General features: G+C 38.4%; 1 protein-coding gene across 1 annotated transcript in view; it reads right to left on the reverse strand.

Annotated features, from left to right (window-relative positions):
* SLC22A16 (solute carrier family 22 member 16) overlaps positions 1-21,568 on the reverse strand; it is a 51,997-nt gene that overhangs the window by 21,503 nt on the left and 8,926 nt on the right. Inside the window, 2 exon segments of the mRNA XM_055243573.2 lie at positions 404-521; positions 9,967-10,446. Coding sequence (XP_055099548.2) covers positions 404-521; positions 9,967-10,446 — 598 coding nt within the window.

Here is a 21,568-nt window from a genome sequence, read left to right on the forward strand (position 1 = left end):
AACATAAGGACCTATAACGCCTTCTTGTTTCATTCTTTCTGTACATTATACAGGTGACTTTAACCACACACCTTAACTGTCTGTTTGCTCATGTGAACAGGCCCTGACTAGACCAATATAATTACTCAGAAATAAAATAATGCCTCAGTAATTGTGACATGTGGCCCACATGCCCGACACAGAGGCAAACACACTTCTGCCCAGCCAGCAACAATTTTTCACTGTAATGAATTCCATTCTAAACACGAGGCATTGGTATTCTGTAGACAGACTTCTGCAGTGGAGTGGACAAAGATTAGTCCTTGATCTCGCTCACTAGATCTTAAATAAGCAAAATGAAGAGAGTTAAGGTTTCCTATGAAAATACTGCAGCAGAATTAAAGAGGTAGAAAACACAACTCACCATGGCAAGAAAAAAGCGTGCAGCCATGAAGGTGTAATAATCAACTGCAAACGCCGCTGCTATTCCAAACAAAAACATGCTACTGCTTGTGGCCCATAAGACCACCCGGCGTCCTAGCCTGAAAAATAAGAGTCACACAGTGGAAGAGCAAGGTAGAGTTGTAACAGTTTAAACATTTACTCCAATTCATAAAAGATAGGCGTTATCTATATACCTTGAATAGCTTATGTATTGATTGTTTTTCTTTTATTTATTTTGAGCAAACCATAAGTTCCATGGCTTCTTTAAAAGACCAGCTGTTCAGTGGAGAGGCCTCTACCTGAGCTGCTAATATACATACCTGATCACTCTGAGTCATCCCCGCAGGACCCCTTAACCTGGGATTGGGGGAAGAGAGGGGAGAATTTGTCCTCTCACTTCCGGGACTTTGGCTCTCTGGGATCATCTTCCCTGCCAGGCTGGCTCTGTCCACCAAGGCTATGACAGCTCTTGCCAAGCCCCTCTAAAAACAGAGGCCTTGCTACCTTCTGCTTCTAGAATAATGTGCTTACTTGCCCTATCTTTTCATAATTGAAAGAGGCATCTCTTTGTTTAAAAAACAAATAATATTTCTGACAGATTTTAAAATTGTGATATAATTCAAATTCCATAAAATTCAACCTTTTAAAGTAGACGATTTGGTGGTTTCTAGTGTATTTGCAAGGTTGTGAAACCATCATCATTCTTTAATTCCAGGACACATTCATCACTCCCAAAAGAAACTCTGTGCCCAGGAGCTGCCACTCCCTATTCCCGGCTCCCTCCAGTCCCTGACAACCACTCATCTGCCTTGTGTCTCCATAGATTTGCCTGTTCTCGACATTTCCCATAAATAGAGTCAAACAATATGTGGCCTTTTGTGTCTGACTTCTTTTCCCTAGCATTAGGTTTTCCAGCTTCATCTGTGTTGTAGCATGTATCAGTACTTCATTCCTTTTTTCTCTCTGAGTAGCACCATTATACAGATAAACCACATTTTATCTATTCATCAGTTGATGGCTCATTTTCCTCTTCTTGGCTATTGTGAATAATGCTGCTGTGAACATTCATGAACAAGATTTTGTGTGAACTTATGTTTTCAAGTCTCTTGGGTATATAGCTAGTAGTGAAATCCCTGGGTCATATGGTAACTCTATGTGTAACATTTTGAGGAACTGCCAAACTGGCTTCCAAGATGGCCACCTCATTTTTCCATTCTCACCAGCCGTGTATGAGGGTTTTGATTCTCCACATTCTCCCTACCACTTGTTACTGCCTGCCTTTTTTATTATAGCCAGCCCAATGGATGTGAAGTAGTACCTGATTGTGGTTTTTATTTACAATTTCCTAACGATTAATGATGTTGAGCTTCTTTTCAAATGCGTATTGGCTATTTGCATATATTCTTTAGAGAAATGTTTATCCAAATTCTTTGCCCATTTTTGAATTAGTCTATTGCTTTTTTAATATTGAGTTGTAAGAGCTCTTTATATATTCTGGATACTAAACTCTTATCAGATATATAACATGCAAATGCAAATATTTTCTCCCTATGGGTTGTCTCTGACAAATAATTTAAGGCAAAAGAATATTGTCTGGAGAGTCCAACCAACAGGTTTGCTTGGTGCAGCAGAGGATATGCAAATAAATAAGAAACCATCATCTTCACACTTCAGCCGTCTTTGCTCCTTTGCACATTAGTGGAGATTGTTGGCCCTATATAGGAATGTTCCCCAATCTAATTTTAGCCCTGAATGCCACCTAAAACTATTTTTACCTATCACTGCTTGACCCTCTCTCCCACCTCAAACATCTTCTGTCTCAGTAGATGAACAGCCATCTCCTGCAGAGAAAAGAGACCATCAAAGAGGAAGGCTCACAACTGCCTGCTCTGTCCACTTACCAACACGACCTGCATCTGCATTCAGCCATTCAGCCTTCTCTTCCTGCCTCTCTGAAGACACATGCCCCTTTCTCTCCAAATATCATTTTGCAATCTTTGTATCGGATTGTGCCTCTTCCCACTTCCTCTGAAACCCATCACTTCTTTTTCCTTTGTTTTTCCCTCTCCTTTGACTTCTTCCTTTCAGTTTAGTCTCCTCCAACCAAAGACAAGAACCTTCTCTTGACCCCATTGCTCCTTTAGCCACCTTGCATTTCCTCCCTTGACAGATATATCAAAAGGGAGTATTTCCTTCCTCAACTCCTACTTGTTTCCTCAGCCAGTGATGACCAGGTGCAACCAACTTTTCTGAGCTCACTTTGCAGTCACCAGGGACCTGCACATTGCCTCTCCTGGTCCTTTCTGCCTGTCCTCTCTAGTGCCACTGACCATGCCTACTTGTCAGACCCCTGCTGTCCCTTGGCTTGTAAAACATCCCTCTCACCTGGTTCTGCTTGCACCTCCCTGATGACCCCCCTGCCTCAATGCTGGCACTCCCTAAAGTCCTCAGCTGCACACTCTGCCCTTGTGATTTCATCCACTTTCCTGGCTCTGATTCCTAAGTATGGGCTATTAACTCCCCACCCACCATCTGGCCCCAGTTGCCCTTCTCTGCTTTAATGTCCTGCAGAGCTGCAATCTCTTATTGCTGTTGTAATTGGTATTAACTTTGAATACATCTTCACTTTGTTTTTCTTAATATAGGGATAGGACAAGCTCATTGGAATATATCCAAACGTGTTCCCTTCTCTTCTAAAACTGCTCTCTCTCTAGTATTTCCTGAACTGGTTAGCAAAATCCCCTTCCATTAGGCTTCTAAACCTTAATACATTCCTCTGCTCCCTCCTGCATATTGGTCATCAAATTATGTGAGTTTAGAAATGCCTTCCAAATATGTCTTCATCTTTTCCTCCCTGCTTTTCCCGCTTTCACTCAAGTCTTCACCATTTCTTACATCATTCATCCCACTAGCTTCCCAGCTGGTCTTCCTAACCTCACATCAGTACACCTCCCACACTTCCCAGAAATCAAATAATCCCCATTGTGGTTTTGCCTCTTGTCATTTCCTTTAACAATCTGCCCTTCTCTACTTCTGCCACACTGACTTTCCCACAATTCTCTGAACATGCCAGGTTGTTTCATGACACAAAGCTATTCCTTTCCCTTGGGGGCCTTCTCCATCTGACAACTTCCATCGATCATTCCTTGGGGTCTCATAGCAAAAATTCAGAAACAGTGTGATGCAGTAGTTGGGGATGCTGGCCTGGGCTCAAATCCCAGCTCCATCCCTTATTTTCCATGTGAACTTTCTATGCTTCCTTTTCCCTATTGGTTAAAAAAGAAGGGGGGGGCACAATAGTGTCTATCTCACAGACATCTTCAAATAATTAAATGAGATGATATACAAGAAATTTAGAAAAGTACCTAGTGTATAATAAATTGTCCATAAATTTGAGTTTTTATTATTTTAAAAGCATTTACCGGCTGGGCATGGTGGCTCATGCCTGTAATCCCAGCACTTTGGGAGGCCAAGGCAGGCAGATCACTGGAGGTCAGGAGTTCAAGACCAGCCTAGCCAACATGGTGAAACCCCTAGGCTGCTAAAAATACAAAAATTAGCCAGGCATGGTGGCACATGCCTGTAGTCCCAGCTACTCGGGAGGCTGAGGCAGGAGAATCACTTGAACCTGGAAGGCAGAGGTTGCAGTGATCCAAGATTGCACCACTGCACTCCAGCCTGGGCAACAGAGCTAGACTCCTTCTCAAAAAAAAAAAAAAAGAAAAAGCATTTACTACATTTCATTGAAATTGTCTGTTTAAAAGTCTATATTCTCCACTGTTAGCTCCTTAAGGGTGGGATCAGATCTTATTTGTTTGCTTTTTTCATTATAATATTTTATACATATATAACCATGCATAAAATATGTACAGTTTCAAGAATAATAAAAAATCAAATGCTTGGAAATCACAACCCAAGGCAAGAAAAAGATGATTGCCGGCCTCCTGATAGCTTCTTGCACCTCTCTTTGTGACTACAAATCCCTTGCCCTTTCTAGGAGGAAACATTTTTCTAATTTTGGTGATAATCTCTTATTTTTTGTTGCATTTTACTACTTTTATAAGCAATGCTAAACAATACAGGTTACTGCTTATAAACAGTATAGGTTAGTTTTGCTATTATGATTTTAAATTTTTTAAAACAGGATAATACCACATGTATTATTTTATGACTTGCTTCCTTTATCAAACATTATGTATAGGAGACTCATCTATGTTGTTTCATGTAGCTGTGGCTCATTCATTTTCATGCCCACATATCCTATTGTAAGAGTATATGATAATACATGTGTCCATGAGATGATTGAAGGACATCTGGGTTGTTTAGAGTGCAGGGCTGTTAGGAACAATGCTGTGAGAGCACTTTTATGCATGTACCTCTGTGGACGTGTGCAAGAGCATGCTCAGGGTATATGCCCCAGAACATGTGGCTGTGCACATCACCAGTTCTATATGATACCAAATCAGTCTTCAAGGTTAACCCAATTTGGATCCTCAATTTGCATTCACACCAGCAGGATGAGAGATCCTATTACTCCATATCCTCACCAACACTTAGTGTTACGAGACTTTTGACTTTTGACAAGTGGTCAAAAGTAAATGGTGTGATTATATATCACTGCCAGTTCATCTTTTCATTAGCCTTTTGGATTTTCTTTTCTATGAAGTGACTTCAAATCTTTTTCCCATTTTTCTATTCGGTTGTCTTTTTCCCATTGATGTAAGTAAAAATCCTTTGATTATTCTGGACACTAATAATTTAGTTATATGTAAAGCAAATATTTTCTCTCTCTTGTGTGCACACATTCATGTCTTTCCTCTTTTAATGGTGTCTTTTGGTGGACATAAATTCTTTTAATGAAGTCAAATTTATCCATTTTTTCTTTCATGGTCAACGCTTTACGTGTTTTAGAAAAATCACCCTTTCTTCCATTAGGTTCTGAAAATATTCTCCTAAATTATCTGCCTAAAATTGTATAGTTTTGCTTTTCACATATGCACGTTTAGTCCTGGAACTGCTGTTGTACTGTAAAATGTTAGAAAATTAATCCAGTTGTATTTCCTTCTATATGGCTAGACATCTGTCCCAGCACCACTTACTGATTGATCCTTTTCCTGCTAATATAAAATGCCTTATGTGTCTATACTTATGTTTATGAATGCACAAGTCTATTCCAGGAACCTCTAAGGGAGCCTCAATCTGTTTGTCTAGTGATATATCTATTTACTTTAATGATTTGATTCTTAAAGTTTATAATTTTCTCCACAGAGGGCCTTCTTCACTTTTTGTTGTATTTAACCATTTATATTTCATATATTTAGGCTTCTGCAATGACATTTTTAAAATTTTTATATTTGCTACTCATATATAGAAATATAATTAATTTTAAATGCTCATTAATTCTAATAACTCATATGTAGGACTTTTTTCATACAAAATTGTAATAACTACAAGTAATGACTTTTTATTTCTCCTTTCCAATCATTATTCCTTCCTTGCTTCCTTTCCTTCTCCCTCTTTCTCTTTTTCCTTACAGCACTGGCTAGACTATCCAGTACAATGCTAAGTAGAAGACATGTTTCATACATGCTCATCTGTTCCTAATCTCAAAGGAAAAGCTTTTAACATTTCACAATTAAGAGCTGGCTGCAGTGGTGCATGCCTGTAATCCCACCTACTTGGGAGGGCTGAGGCAGGAGAATTGCTTGAGCCCAGGAGTTTGAGAACAGCCTGGGCAACACAGCAAAACCCTGTCTCTAAACAAAAAAAAGAAAGAAAGAAAAAAAAATTAATATTTTAAATTCACAATTAGGATATTCATGGTAAATCTTATTGTAGAAACCTTTTATCAGGTTAAAGGCATTCTTCTATTTTTAGTTTTTATCACGAATGGATTTTGAAATTCATCAAATGCTTTTCCTGTATGTATTGAGTTGATCATATGAATTTTGTCCTCTAATACGTTAATGTGGTAAATACCATTGATTAGTTTCTAATATTAAATAGACTTCAGACCTTTTCCCTTTTCAGCCTCCATGAATTTTAATCTCTCATCTTTCCCACCTCTTTGTCTCTCTGAGCTTTAATATTGATAATTTTTCTGAGTTATCATCCATTTCATGAATTTTTTGTAGCCATGTACGACAGGTTGTTGAAACTATCCAGGTGATTTGTTATTCATTTATTTCACTTTGTATTTCTAGATGTCCTGGGTATTCTTCGATTTTATGTCAGTTTTAATACAATGTCCAGTTTTTATCAATATTTTTAAGCTTGTCTTCTATTTCTTTAAAAATAGTAAGTGTGGTTATTTTATTATTTGTGCCTGATAATTCTAGTATTTGAAGTCTTTGTGCAGAAGTCTGCTTCTGCTGCCAATTGTTTCTGTTGATTCTCACTCATGGTCCCTTTTAATTATGTCTTTTGGTTTTCACTGAGCTACTTATTCACCTTGAAAAATAATTTATGAGAATCCTCTCAGGCCCAAGATGAGAGTATACAAAGAGTATTAAATTTTATTTTACCCTAAGTTAATATGTTAATCTGTACTGTTTAAGGGATGCTGGCAAAAACACAAGATGTTTGGGTCAGAGACAAAGAACTTCATTACTTACTTCATTAGCAAGCAGTAGGGCAGCAGCATCTTTGTCTCAGGTCCTCTAATCCCCAAGTCCCACAATGAGCCCAGATGACACTTCACAGATAGTGGGTTGAATTAGAGAGGAGGAGCACTGGATGTGGGGAATCCACTGGTTTTGTAGCAAGCAGTTAGGAAGCCTACTCTTTGTGGCAGAGAGGGGACATTACCTCATCATATTAGTTAATTTTATGTTGCTATAAAAGAACACCTAAGATTGGATAATTTATAAAGAAAAGAGGTTTATTTAGCTCACAGTTCTGCAGGCTGGGAAGATCAAGGGTACTGGCTTCTTGCAAGGGCTTTCATGCTACATTACAACATGGCAGAAAAGGTCAAAGGTGTATATATATATTACATATATATAACATATATAACATATATATTACATATATAACATATATATTACACATATAACATATATAACATATATAACATATATATTACATATATAACATATATATTATATATAACATATATAACATATATTACATATATAACATATATATTATATATATAACATATATTACATATATATTACATATATATTACATATATATTACATATATATTACATATATATTACATATATATTACATATATATTACATATATATTACACATATAACATATATATAACATATATATTACATGTATAACATATATATTACATATATATTACATATATATATATATAACATATATATGTATGTAAAGAGAGAGAAACATGTAGAGAGAAACCTGAGGGGCGTCCTCACTTTAAAACAATCCACTCTTGCAGGAACTAATCAATTCCTGTGAGAATTAATCCAGTCTTGTGACAGCCAGAACTCATTCACCCACTGCCATGAGAACAGCACCAATTCATTCATGAGGGATTTGCCCCCATAGCCCAAACACCTCCCTCTAGGCCTCACCTCCCAACACTGCCACAGTGGGGAGCAAATTTCAACATGAGCCTTGGTGAGAACAGACAAATCATATCTAAGCCATAGCACTCATCTTTTAAGGTACTGGCTGCATAGGCAACTCTGAGAAACAGCCCACATAAAAAAGTGGTCAGGGATTGCTATCTTGGCACATACAGCAAGAAGTGTAGAAGACCACAAGAGGTGCAAGGAGGCTGTCTCTTTCAACAAGTTCCGCTGAGAGAATACAGACACTGGGAGTCATGGACCATGTCAAACCAATTTTTTAGCTTAAGGTTTTTCTGGAGCTCCCAGGTAATTTTAATTCAAGCTACACATCCAAATGAATACCAGTTAATGGTCTGCAACTTCTCAAGGACTTTAAAAAATATACATCATGGCTGCTCTGCCTATGGAGTGGCCCTTCTTTATTCCTTTACTTTCTTAATAAACTTGCTTTCACTAACATATATATATATATAATTTCACTAATATATTTTTATTTATATATATTATATATATATATATACACACATCACTGCATCTATCAAAGTGACTGTAAGTAAGTGTTCAATATATGTCTATATAACTATACCAAGTTCAGGCAAAGGAACTAAATTTATTTTCAGTTAACATATTTATAACTCTTACCTTGTTATAAGCATTATTTATATCCCATTTTTGTCATACAGCAAATATATTTTAGTACATTTCATACATGTAGTCGCAAATATTTTGAGTTTCAAGAGTCAAGCAGTGAACACATTTCAACAGAAAAGCCTCAAGTGATAATTTGTGTAACAGCTTGCTGAATGAAAACACTAATACCTAGCACCTTTGACATACTATGAGAGGTATGGCCCTGCCCATAACAAAGCCCTATAATTTTTCTTTTGACATGTTTATCAGCCCCATTAGACTGGTATACCTCAAGGGCAGGGATTTCCGATCTAAGCTATTGTCTTTAGGTCCTCAGTGCCCACCACATGCCTGTAAAATCTACAACTATAGAAACCAAATAAGTTCATCTCTGTGCTTTGGTATGGTCCATGTTCATACAGAGATAAACTTTGCTTTATTTTAAGAATTACATATTCATTTTAATGCAAATTTTTAAAAATATATGGCCAGGTTATTCTTTGAATAATAGTATTCCCTCAAAAATTCATGTTGAAATTTAATCTCCAGTGCAACAGTATTAAGAGGGGTGGCCTTGGGAGGTGATAAAGTCATGACAGCAGAGCCCTTAGCACCCTTAGAAAAGGGCTCAAGGTTGAAGGGAGCACTCTTCTGCCCTTCCATCCCTTCTTCCATGTGAGGACACTGCATTTATTCCCTCCAAAGGATGCAGCAATAAGGCACCATCTTGAAAGCAAACAACAGCTTTCCCAGACAGCAATCCTGCTGGCACCTTATCTTGGGCTTCCCAGCCGCCAGAACTATGAGAAATAAATTTCTATTGTTTGTGAATTACCCAGTCTGTGGTATTTTGTTACAGCAGCACATAAAGACTAAAAGGGGCTGTTATATCAAGCCCATAATTTTACAGATATACTGCTTAGGATCAGGCTACTCCTATTAAAAAGCAAGTCTATTTAAAGAGAAGAAAATATTTAAAGTAATAAACAATATCTATTGAGTGATTATGTGTCCAGGGTACTCTTTTTCTGTATTAATTTTGCAATAATCCTTTGAAGTAAGTGATATTATTTTTTATCACCAGCCTATAGACAAAGATTCTGAAACACAGATAAGGTAGGCAATTTGCCTGGGGTCCACAGTTAATAAGTGGTAGAACCAGGATTTGGACCCAGCTTTACTGTCTTCAGAGCCTATCCTTATCATTATACATCCCTAAATAATGGATCAGCAAAGAGGTAGGTATTTAGATAGGAAGTATAAAAATGACAAGTTTTAAACCTAATTCCTTGTGTCCCAAGAAAACCAGATAGGAAAATAAACCCTACACTGATACAACAATCCTAAATATTTGATTTTACCTGTCAGAAAAGTAGCCAAAAGTCACCGATCCCAGTAGGACTCCAAACATAAATAGGGGCTGGATCAGCATTGCAAGCCATTTTCGGTCACAGACCAGGTTCCACTGGGTCACTGCAGTGCTTTTCCATGTGTTCTAGTCATATATGTAGCCATCCACACAAGGAAACTCTTTCTTACTGCCAGTGTATTCATAGTTCAAACTCGATGTGTTCTCCCTCTTGTTCCTGCTACACCTTGAGAGCTCCCAGATCTCACCATTCTGCAACTGCACCATAACATAATCTTTCTGGCCTGAAGACAACAGAGCCCCGGTGTCCTCCAAACTCCAGTTAGAGTGATTGTGGAAAACAACCTGACTCACATTGCCTGGGGGCCTGCAGACATGACGAGGGGTGACTCCCATGAACACAGAAGCCAAGTAGTGAATACCACAAGAGATGTTCTGGAAGGCACATATGAAATAAAGGACTCTCTGGAATCTGCAAGAGAAGAAAAGCTAATTATCATATCTGGTCTATAGGCTGAAAAAGAACATAAGCAAATTTGAAGGGTCTCCATCATGTTTATCTTAACATATACACAAATGGATAAATATAGAAATCATTATAGACATATTTATATCTATGGGTTAGTATATACACATATATTACCTAGCTCCATCTACTGAGAAGGCCTAGAAGCAATGACATCCCAATAGCAACAAGCACACTCATTGCCTAGATCTTAGTTTCTAAATACCATTCTCCAATGAGAGGAGCCAGAAAAAGTGGCTGATTCTAAAGCCAGGACAAGAAGAATATAAAATAAGCCTGGAATATCTTATAATGCCAGAAAGTAAGGAAATATTCAAAAAACAAAAGGATAAGGTCATATGAAAGGGGCCTAGGTAGCAACCTGAAAAAGTTCCCAATGACCAGTTGCGGGCAGCAAGCCACCCAGGTGCCAAGGCAAGAGATGGAGAGCACAAGCTGTTCCAGTATAATAAAATATATAAAATAACAAGAGTTATAACTAGATATAGATCATAGATATGATTATATATAAGTATCACTAATCATTAGTTCGTAGTAATTACTCTTTATTCCAATATTATAATAATCCTCGCTCTACAACCATAACCTAAGAAAAACCAGGCCATACAGAAATAGGAGCTGAAGGGACATGGTGAGAAGTGACCAGAAGACAAGAGTGCAAGCCTTCTGTTATGCCCAGACAGGGCCACCAGAGGGCTCCTTGGCCTAGCGGTAATGCCAGTGTCTGGGAAGATGCCCATTACCAAGCAGACTGTGGTCTAGCAGTAGCATCAGTGCCAAGGAAAAGCACCCACCCTAGCAGACTGGGAAAGAGAGTCTCCCTTTCCCCGGGGGAGTTTAGAGAAGACTCTACCCCACCACCTCTTGTGGAGGGCCTGACATGAGTCAGGCCCGCCCACAGTTATCTGGAGGCCTAACCGTCTCCCTGTGATGCTGTGCTTCAGTGGTCACACTCCTGGTCTGCTTTCATGTTCCATCCTATACACCTGGCTCTGCCTTCTAGATAGCAGTAGCAGAATTAGTGAAAATATTAAATGTCTCTGATATGCAGAAATAATGGTATAAGCTGTCTCCTCTCTCTCTCTCCACCTCGGCTGCCAAACAGGGAAGGGCCCCCTGTCCAGTGGACACATGACCCACGTGACCTTACCTATCATTGGAGATGGCTTGCACTCCTTACCCTGCCCCCTTGTCTTGTATCCAATAAATAACAGCACAGCCTGACATTCAGGACCACTACCAGTCTCTGTGTCTTGGTGGTAGTGGTCCCCCAGGCCCAGCTGTCTTTTCTTTTATCTCTTTGTCTAGTGTCTTTATTTCTATGATCTCTCGTCTCCACACATGGGGATAAAAACACATAGACCCTGTAGGGCTGGCCCCTACAGCCAGTTGGAAGCTCAAACAATTTCAGCAACAAAATAAATGGCATAGTATATCCCAAAGCATAAAATAAATATACATGAATCCATACTGTGTGGTTAATTTTATGTGTTAACTTGACTAGGTTAAGGGAAGCCCAGATAGCTGGCAAAACATTATTTCTGGGTGCGTCTGTGAGAGTGTCTCTGGAGGAGATTAGCATATGAATCAGTAGACTAAGTGGAGATCACCCTCACCAGTTGAGGTGGGCATCATCCAATCACTTGAGGGCTTGAATAAAACAAAAAGGTGAAGGAAGAGTAAATTTGTTCTCTGCATGAGCTGGGACATCCATATTCTCCAGCTCTCAAATATCAGAGCTCCTGGTTCTTCAGCTTTTGGAATTAGACGAAGACTTACACCAGGCCTTCAGTCTGGGACTGAATTACACCACTAGCTTTCCTAGTTCTCCAGCTTGCAGATAGTAGGTCATGAGACTTCTCAGCCTTTATAACCATGTAAGCCAATTCCTATAATAAATCTTGTGTGTGTGTGTGTGTGTGTGTGTGTGTGTGTATCCTATTTGTTCTCTTTCTCTGGAGAAGCCTGACAAATACAATACACTATACCCACATAAATAAATGAATGAAAAAATAAAAGGGTGAGAAGAGACCAATCTTTCTTACATTAGAATTCAATTACTATCTGTAGACATTCCCTCTCTCCAGGAAGTAGAGTTTAATTCCCACAATTTACTCCTAAAGGGTGGGCTAGGCTTAGTGACTTGCTTCTAAAGAACAAAGCAGGAAAAGAGGAAAAACAGTAACTTTACAGTGGGGAAACCTAGAAACTTGGCAAACACTAATGTCACCAAGTGATGAAGGTTAACATCCCCAGTGAGGTCATGTGGATATGCTGTAATCTGATGAGATCTATGATCTGATGAGAAGGGCACTTCATCTCTGTCGTTTTCTTTCCAAAAACCATAACCCTAGTTTAATAATTTAAAAAAGACCCCAGATTGGGGGTCATCTACGGGTTACCTGGCCAATATACCTAAAGACTGCCAAGGTCATAAAAAATAAAGAAAGATTGAGAAACTGCTATAGACAATTAAATGCAGTGTGGTACTCTGGGACTGGATCCTGGAACAGGAAGAGGACACTTAGAAAAACTGGTGAAATTCAAATGAAGCATATAGCTAGTTAATAGTAACGTATTAATATCAGTTTCTTAGTTTTGACAAACATGTTATGGTAATGTAAGATGTTAACAATAGGGGAAACTGGGTGAGGGTCATATGGGGACTCTGTACTATCTATGTAACTTTTCCATAAATCTAAAATTATCAAAAAATTAAAAGTTTATTTAAAATTTTAAAAAATACAGTCTCCAGATTTATAGACTCAAACCAACAGTGACATATTTTCTGAAATAAAAAATTGCCTCATAAGGACAATTATGCCCACAGGACAGCAGGATAGAACAGATGAAATTTGGATTATCCCACAAAATTCCAACCCCTGAAATTAAGAGTCATAGCAGACCTTTGAACAGGTACTTAATTATTTATATTGAAAACAGAATCAGTTCAGGCAATCACCAACATTCCTATAAAACCATTAAAATAGGAGGTAGGATATAGGGCCTGTCAGATCAAACTGAGGTCAAATTGCACCATTGACACATGCAATCTCCATTGCCCTCCTTCCTTTGCAGACGGGCCCACCCCACTGCATCCTGATGCTCCCTCTCACTGGAAGATGCTTCTGACCATCCCTCAGCTCAGCAGTTCTCACACTTTTTGGTCTCAGGAGCCTCTATATTTTTACAAATTTTGAGGATTCCAACAGGCCTTTCTTTATGTGGATCATATTTATCACCATTTATGTATTAAAAAATAAAATGGAGAAAGAGAGGAGGAAAGAGAGCCAGGGTCTGCCAGGGAGCCCACAGGAAGAAGCTGGGGCAGAGAAAAGGAAAACAGCAAGAATCTGGCAGAGACTGACCCCTGAGGAGCCAGGAGTCTTACAGAAAGTGTAGTTAGGGGTGTATCCCTTCTCACCTCACCCCTGTAACAAACTGCTGACTACCAAATTGTGGGAGAGCCCCTCTGCCTTCGTGACCCTGGACAATGTTGTCAGTGGTGATTTGGGAACTTCCTGAGAATAGACTACCAGGTGACCAACAAATGCAGGTGTGCTGGCACTCCCCTCAGGCCTGAACTGAGATGGTGGGCACCATACTGGTTGTGCACCTGTTCTGAGCCACTGCCCTGCCCAAGCAACCTCAGCCTTCGTGATGTTGTATCACCAGATCCCCCAGAAGCATACCCCACAATCACTCCAACTTTGGCAACCGTGGGGGACCAGCAGGACCCTGGGGAGCTACAGGAACCCCAGAAATCTAGCCCTCAGTGCAGGTTGCTTCTAGGGGAGGAGGGAGCACAGCCCACCAAAGTGCTCCTTGGGACAAAGGAAATGCAGGCACAGCACCAATCTCTGAAAGGGGCGGTACTAGTAGCTGAGAAGGGACATGGAGAGGAGACTATTTCCCACTCCACCCATTCACTGTTGCAGATGCAGCAGAGGCTTTCCCTGCTGGGAGATGGCACTCGTGCAATTGAAGAAAGGTTTTCTAGCACTTTTCACAGTGGCTGCATCCCCACTGAAAGTGAGGTGGTACTGCCTGGGCTTTCAGAAAAAGCAGGGCCCATCTCCTACTCCCTACACAAAGTAGCAATGTCCCTGCAACAGAGGACAGACAAGCCACAGAGCTGACTGTTCTGGACTGGGGAAAGAGGCTCTGACCTGAGGCCATTTTGGTGGTAGCCACAATCGAAGCATTCTCACAGACCTCAGGAGTGGCCAGGAGCCAAAGGACAGTGTTTATATGAACTGAGGGTTATGTGCTGCAAAAGGGGCATAATAGGTAGTGGATCATGTTCCTGCCTACCCAGAATGAGGAGCTGGTACAGCCCCGTGCTGGCCCCTACCCCTGAGACATCAGCACCCCCATCAAGGAAGGGGCTTCCACTCACCATCAGATGACCTGAGGGTGAGCTAGCTCTTCTTACCCTTAAGCGTCACTTACTGGACTAGATAGAGACTGAACTGCATCATCAAACAAAAAACCTGCTGTCAGAAGAGCACAGTGCTAGTGTATGAGATAAGCTTCCTGAGACCTCCACACTCCTAGCCCTACAGAAGATAGTGTGTCAGCTCATACACTCTACACATCACTACAAAAAGCAGCATCTGGGAAAGCCACCACACAAATGATATCCATAACCAAGGAACCCATAGAGACCCTTGGCCCCCTGAAAGCACCCAGAAACAAAGCCAAACAATTATACACAATATATACTACAGCCACACCCTCAACGGAAAAAAGAATACAAACCTTAAAAGTCTCATTCAAATGTTGGCAAATTCAAAAATAGGAAGCAACAGCTCTGTATTTGTCCATTTTCACGCTGCTGATAAAGACATACCAAGACTGGGCAATTTACAAAAGAAAGAGGTTTATTGGACTTACAGTTCCATGAGGCTGGGGAGGCCTCACAATCATGGCAGAAGGCAAGGAGGAGCAAGTCACATCTTACGTGGATGGCAGCAGGCAAAGAGAGAGCTTGTGCAGGGAAACTCCCATTTTTAAAACCATCAGATCTTGTGAGACCCATTTACTATCATGAAAACAGCACGGGAAATACCTGCCCCCATGTTTCAGTCATCTCCCACCACGTCCCTCCCACAACACATGGGAATTATGGGAGTTAAAAGATGAGATTTGGGTGGGACACAGAACCAAACTATAGCAAGCTCCTTCAGATGAGAAGGAATCAGCATAAAAACTCTGGCTATACAAAAAGACAAAGTGTTTTGACACCTTCAAAGGATCACACTAGCTCTCTAGCAATGGATCCTAACTAAAATGAAAATTCTGAAATGACAGATAAAGAATTCAAAATATGGATTGTAAGAAAGCTCACTGAGATGCAAAAGAAAGTTGAAAATCAACCCCCAAAAACTTAGGACATGAAAGACAAAGTAGATATATTAAGTTTTAACTATAGTAAAAGTCTAGACCAAGCAGAAAAGATAATTTCAGAGCTTGAAGGCCAATCTTTCTATTTAAACAAGTAAAAAAATAAAGAAAAAAGAATTTTTTAATAAATAAAGTATTTGATAAATATGCAATTATGTAAAAGGACCAAATGTATGACTTATGTGTAATCCTGAAAGAGAAGAAAAAGTAAGCAGTTATATTTAGGAGAATAATTCAGGAAAATTTCCCTGATCTTGCTATAGAGGTAGACATTCAGATGCCTATAGCCTAAAGTAAAGGGGTGTAAAAAGATATGTCATGAAAATGGAAAACAAAAAAGAGCAAGAGTTGCTCTTCTTATATCAGATAAAAGAGTCTCTAAAGTAACATCGGTTAAAAAAAAAAAAGACAAAGAATAGCATTATCTAATGATACAGGGTCTAATTCAACGAAATGATTTAACTATCCTAAATATATATGCACCCAGCATCAGAGCACCTAGATTTATAAAACAAATACTACTAGACTTACAAAAAGAGATAGTCATATAAAAGAATGAGGGACCTTCAATACCATACAGACAGCAATAAGCTGTCAATGATGACGGATCATTGAGCTTGATCTGTTGATTTGATTATACAAACTTGACCAAATGGACTAAGAGACACCTACAGAACATTCCATCCAACAACCACAGAATATACATTTTTCTCATCTGTGCATAAAACATTATCTAAAATTCACCATATGCTTGCCCATAAAGCAAGTCTCAATAAATGCAAAAAAAAAAAAAAAAGTCAAAATCATATTAGGATCTTCCTGGACCACAGTGGAATAAAATTAGAAATCAATACCAAGAGGAACTCTCAAAACCAGAGAAGTACATGGAAACTAAACAACTTGCTCTTGAACGACTTTTGGGTAAACCATAAAATCAAGGCAGAAATCAAAAAATATTTTGAAATGAATGAAAACAGACACAACATACCAAAACCTCTGGGATACAGCAAAAGCAGTGCTAAGAGGAAAGCTTATGCATTAATTGCTTAAATCAAAAAGACAGATCTCAAATTAACAACCTCTCTAACACCTCTCTAACACCTCAAGGAACTAGAAAATCAAGAACAAACCAAACACAAAGCTAGCAGAAGAAAAGAATAATAACAAAGATCAGAGCAGATTTGATCTCAATTAAATTGAAACCAAAAAATTCATACAAAGGATCAACAAAACACAAAGTTGGTTCTCTGAAAAGCTAAACAAAATTGTTAGATGGCTAGCTAGATTAACAAAGAAAAAGAGAAGATTCAGACAAGCACAATCAGAAATGATAAAAGTAACATTACAACTGATATCACAGAAACACAAAGGATCATCAGAGACTACTATGAACATCTCTAAGTGCACACACTAGAAAACCCAGAGTACATGAATAAATTCCTGGAAGCATACAACCCCTCAAGAGAAATAGAAATTCTGAGCAGACCAGTAACGAGTAATGAAATTGAATCAGTAACAAAAAAATATAACAACTACAACAAAAGAGGAGCCCGGGACCAGATGGACTCACAGTTGAATTTTATCAGATGTGCAAAGAAGAGCTGGAACCAATCTTACTGAAACCACTCCAGAAAATTAAGGAAGAGGAATTCCTCCATAAATAATTCTATGAAACCAGTATCATAATGATACCAAAATCTCATAAGAACACATCAAAAAGAAAACTACAGGCCAATATCTCTGATGAACCTAAATACAAAAATCCTCAACAACATACTAGCAAACTGAATCCAACAGCACTTGAAAAAGATGATCCATCACAATCAGGTTGGTTTTATTTTAGGGATGCCAAGAAGGTTCAACATATGCAAGTCAATTAATGTGATTCACTACATAAACAAAATTAAAAACAAAAGACATAAGGTCATCTCAATAGACGCAGAGAAAGCATTTGATAAAATCCAACATCCCTTCACGATAAAAAAAAAAAAACTCAACAAGTTAGGCATCAAAGGAACATACCTCAAAATAATAAGAGCCATGTATAACAAACCCATAGCCAACATCATACTGAATGGGGAAAAGTAAAATGCATTCCTCTTAAGAACTAGAACAAGACAAGGATTTCACTCTCACAGCTCCTAAATAGCATAGTACTAGGAGTCCTAAACATAGCAATTAGGTAAGAGAAAGAAACAAAAGGTATCCAAACAGAAAAAAAGAGTGAAATTATCTCGGTTCCCTGATAACATGATCTTATACCTAGAAAAATCCTAAAGATTCCTCCAAAAGACTCCTAGACTTGATAAACAACTTCAGTAAAATTTCAAGAAACAAAATTAATGTACAAAAATCAGTTGCACTTCTATACAGCACTCAAGCTGCAAACTAAATCAAAAAGTCAATCCCACTTATTACAGCCACACAAACACACAAAATACCTAGGAATACACTTAACCAAAGAGGTGAAAGACCTCTATAAGGAGAACTACAAAACACTAACGAAAGAAATCAGAAGTGACACAAAAAATGGAAAAACATCCCATGCTTATGGATTAGAAGAATCAGTATCATTTAAATGACCATACTGCCCAAGGCAATCTACAAATTCAATGCAATTCCTATAGAATCAGCATGATTTTTCACAGAATTAGAAAAAACTATTCTAAAATTCACATGGAACCACAAAAGAGCCAAAATAGCCAAAGCAATCCTAAGCAAAAAGAGCAAGGCCAGAGGCATCACATTACCTGACTTCAAACTATATTACAAGGCTATAGTAACCAAACCAGCATGGAACTGGTACACAAACAGACACACAGTCCGATGGAACAAAATAGAGAATCCAGAAATAGAGCCACACACCTACAACCAACTGACTGTCAACAAAATCAACAAAAATAAGCAATGGGAAAAGGACTCTCTATTCAATAAATGGTGCTGGGAAAAACTGGCTAGCTAAATGCAGAAGAATGAAACTGGATCCCTATCTCTCACCATACACAAAAATTAAGGATAAATTAAAGGCCTAAATGTAAGACCTGACACTCTAAAAGTCCTAGAAGAAAACCTAGGAAAAACTCTTCTGGACATTAGCCTAGGCAAAGAATTTATGACCAAGTCTCCAAAGGCAAATGCAACAAAACCAAAAATAGACAAACGGGAATTAATTCAACTAAAAAGCTTCTGCACAGCAAAAGAAACAATCGATAGAGTACATAACCTACAGAATGGGAAAAATATTTGCAAACCAAACTATGCATCCAACAAAGAGCTAATATCCAGAATCCATAAGGAACTCAAACAAATCATTACAAAAAAAAACCATTAAAAAGTAGGCAAAGGACATAAACAGACATTTTCCAAAAGAAGACATACAAACAGCCAACAAACAGGAAAAAATGCTCAATATCACTAATCATCAGAGAAATGCAAATTAAAACCACAATGAGATACCATCTCACACCATTCATGATAGCTATTATTAAAAAGTCAAAAATAACAGATATTGGTGAGGCTGTGGAGAAAAGGGAACACTTATACACTGTTAGCAGGAATATAAATTAGTACAACCTGTATGGAAAACATTATCAAGATTTCTCAAAGAACTAAACATAGAACTACCATTTGATCCAGCAATCCCACTACTGGGTATTTACCCAAAGGAAAAGAAATCATTATATCAAAAAGACACCTGCACTTGTCTATCACAGCACTGTTCACAATTGCAAAGCCAAAGAATCAACCCAAGTGTCCATCAATGGTTAACAGGATAAAGAAAATGTGGTATATATACACACCATGGAATACTATGCAGCCATAAAAAAGAATGAAATCATATCCTTTGCAGTAACATGAGTGGAGCTGGATATGATTATCCTAAGTGAAATAACTCAGAAACAGAAAACTAAATACCACATGTCCTCATGTTCTCTTTTCTTGAAGAAATCATTAGATCAAAAAGTCACCTGCACTTGTCTGTTTATCACAGCACTATTCACAATTGCAAGGTCAAAGCATCAACCTAAAAGTCCATCGACAGTAAACTAGGTAAAGAAAATATGGCATATATATGCAACATGGAATACTATGCAGCCATAAAAAAGAATGAAATCATGTCCTTTGCAGTGACATGGATGGAGCTGGAAACGATTATCCTAAGTGAAATAACTCAGAAACAGAAAACTAAATACCACATGTTCTCACTTATAAGTGGGAGCTAAACCATAGGTACATATAGACATAAAGATGGAAATAATAGATCCTGGGGACTACAAATGAAGAAAGAGAGGGAACAGGGGTGAGGGTTGAAAAATTACCTATGGGGTGCAATGTTCACTATTTGGATGATGGGTTCACTAGAAGCCTAGACCACACCTTTACACAATATACCCATTTAACAAACCCACACATGTACCCTTGAATCTAAAATAAAATAAAATAACAAAAATAAAAATAAATGCAATTCCTAAGGCAAAAAAAAAAGGGCTGGAAATGGAGAAATTTTAAAATGCTTAGTAATCCAATTAAATATAACAAACTCATCACATATTAACATTAAATAACATATAACTATAGTGTTCCAAACAAAATGAAACAAAATTAGTAAGAAGAGTGGCACTGTTCCACAGTTAATACCTGCATTAATGGAAGACAGCTGGTTTCTCATGTCTGTGTCTGCATTCAATCTGATGCGTTATTGCACATCATCTAGCCTCTGGAAAACTCTACTGTACATTCATGAGAGAATGAGAGTTTTTAAAAGACAGCTAATAGTATTGCTAGGAAAAAGTTTTGCCCTTGCAGGCTTCAAAGACCTACAAGAATTCTCACATTTTGAGACCTGCTGGTCTAGCGTGTTCCTCTCATACTCCTCTCTCTCCACGTTTTTTTTCCCTCCAACCTAAATGCCGATTTTCAGTCTCTTTATCCTTCACTGCCAGCTTCTCTCAGTCCTGTCTTTTTACTTGCTTCCGCCTTTCCCATTCTCACTCATTTATGCATTTTCTAGTCCCCATTTTTCCTTCTCTTCCGTCTCTTCTATGAACACAATATGCAGCTGAAGTACCATTCTGTTATTTATGTTGATTTTTTTTAAAGAACACCAGGTGAATGTTTTCTATTTCTCTACCAAACCAACAACAGAAGTCCTACAAAAGGTTGAGTTAAAGTCTCATCAGAGCAGAAACTGTGGTTCAGTCACTTTAGTATCTCCTGTAGCACCCAGCACAGTGTGTAGTGCAGTGGCTATAGAATGCTGGAGAATACCTTGGACTGAATATGAACAGTGCTGAAATTGACTCATGCTCAGTACCCTGCTAAAGAGAGATGTTCAATAGGCCAGTGTATCCAAAAATTTAGCCTGGGTCCCCCATCATTTAAATTTTAAAAAGCGTATGTGTGCACAGAAGTGCATGTAGACATATGAAGTGAACATATATACATACATATATTCATATAATGCTAAATTAACATATTATGTATATTAAATATAAACTTCCATTTGCACATATTGACTTCTATGCACACATTCATATATAAAATGGGTACTTCTTGATGGCACTCCAAGGGATCATCTCTACCCACCACTGGTGAACACACCCCACTTTGGAGACTATCGCAACCTAGTGACCTCTCCAAGTCCTCACAGATAACTGCCAGG

This window comes from Symphalangus syndactylus, chromosome 2 (genome assembly GCF_028878055.3).
Source record: "Symphalangus syndactylus isolate Jambi chromosome 2, NHGRI_mSymSyn1-v2.1_pri, whole genome shotgun sequence".
Lineage (NCBI taxonomy): Eukaryota > Metazoa > Chordata > Mammalia > Primates > Hylobatidae > Symphalangus > Symphalangus syndactylus.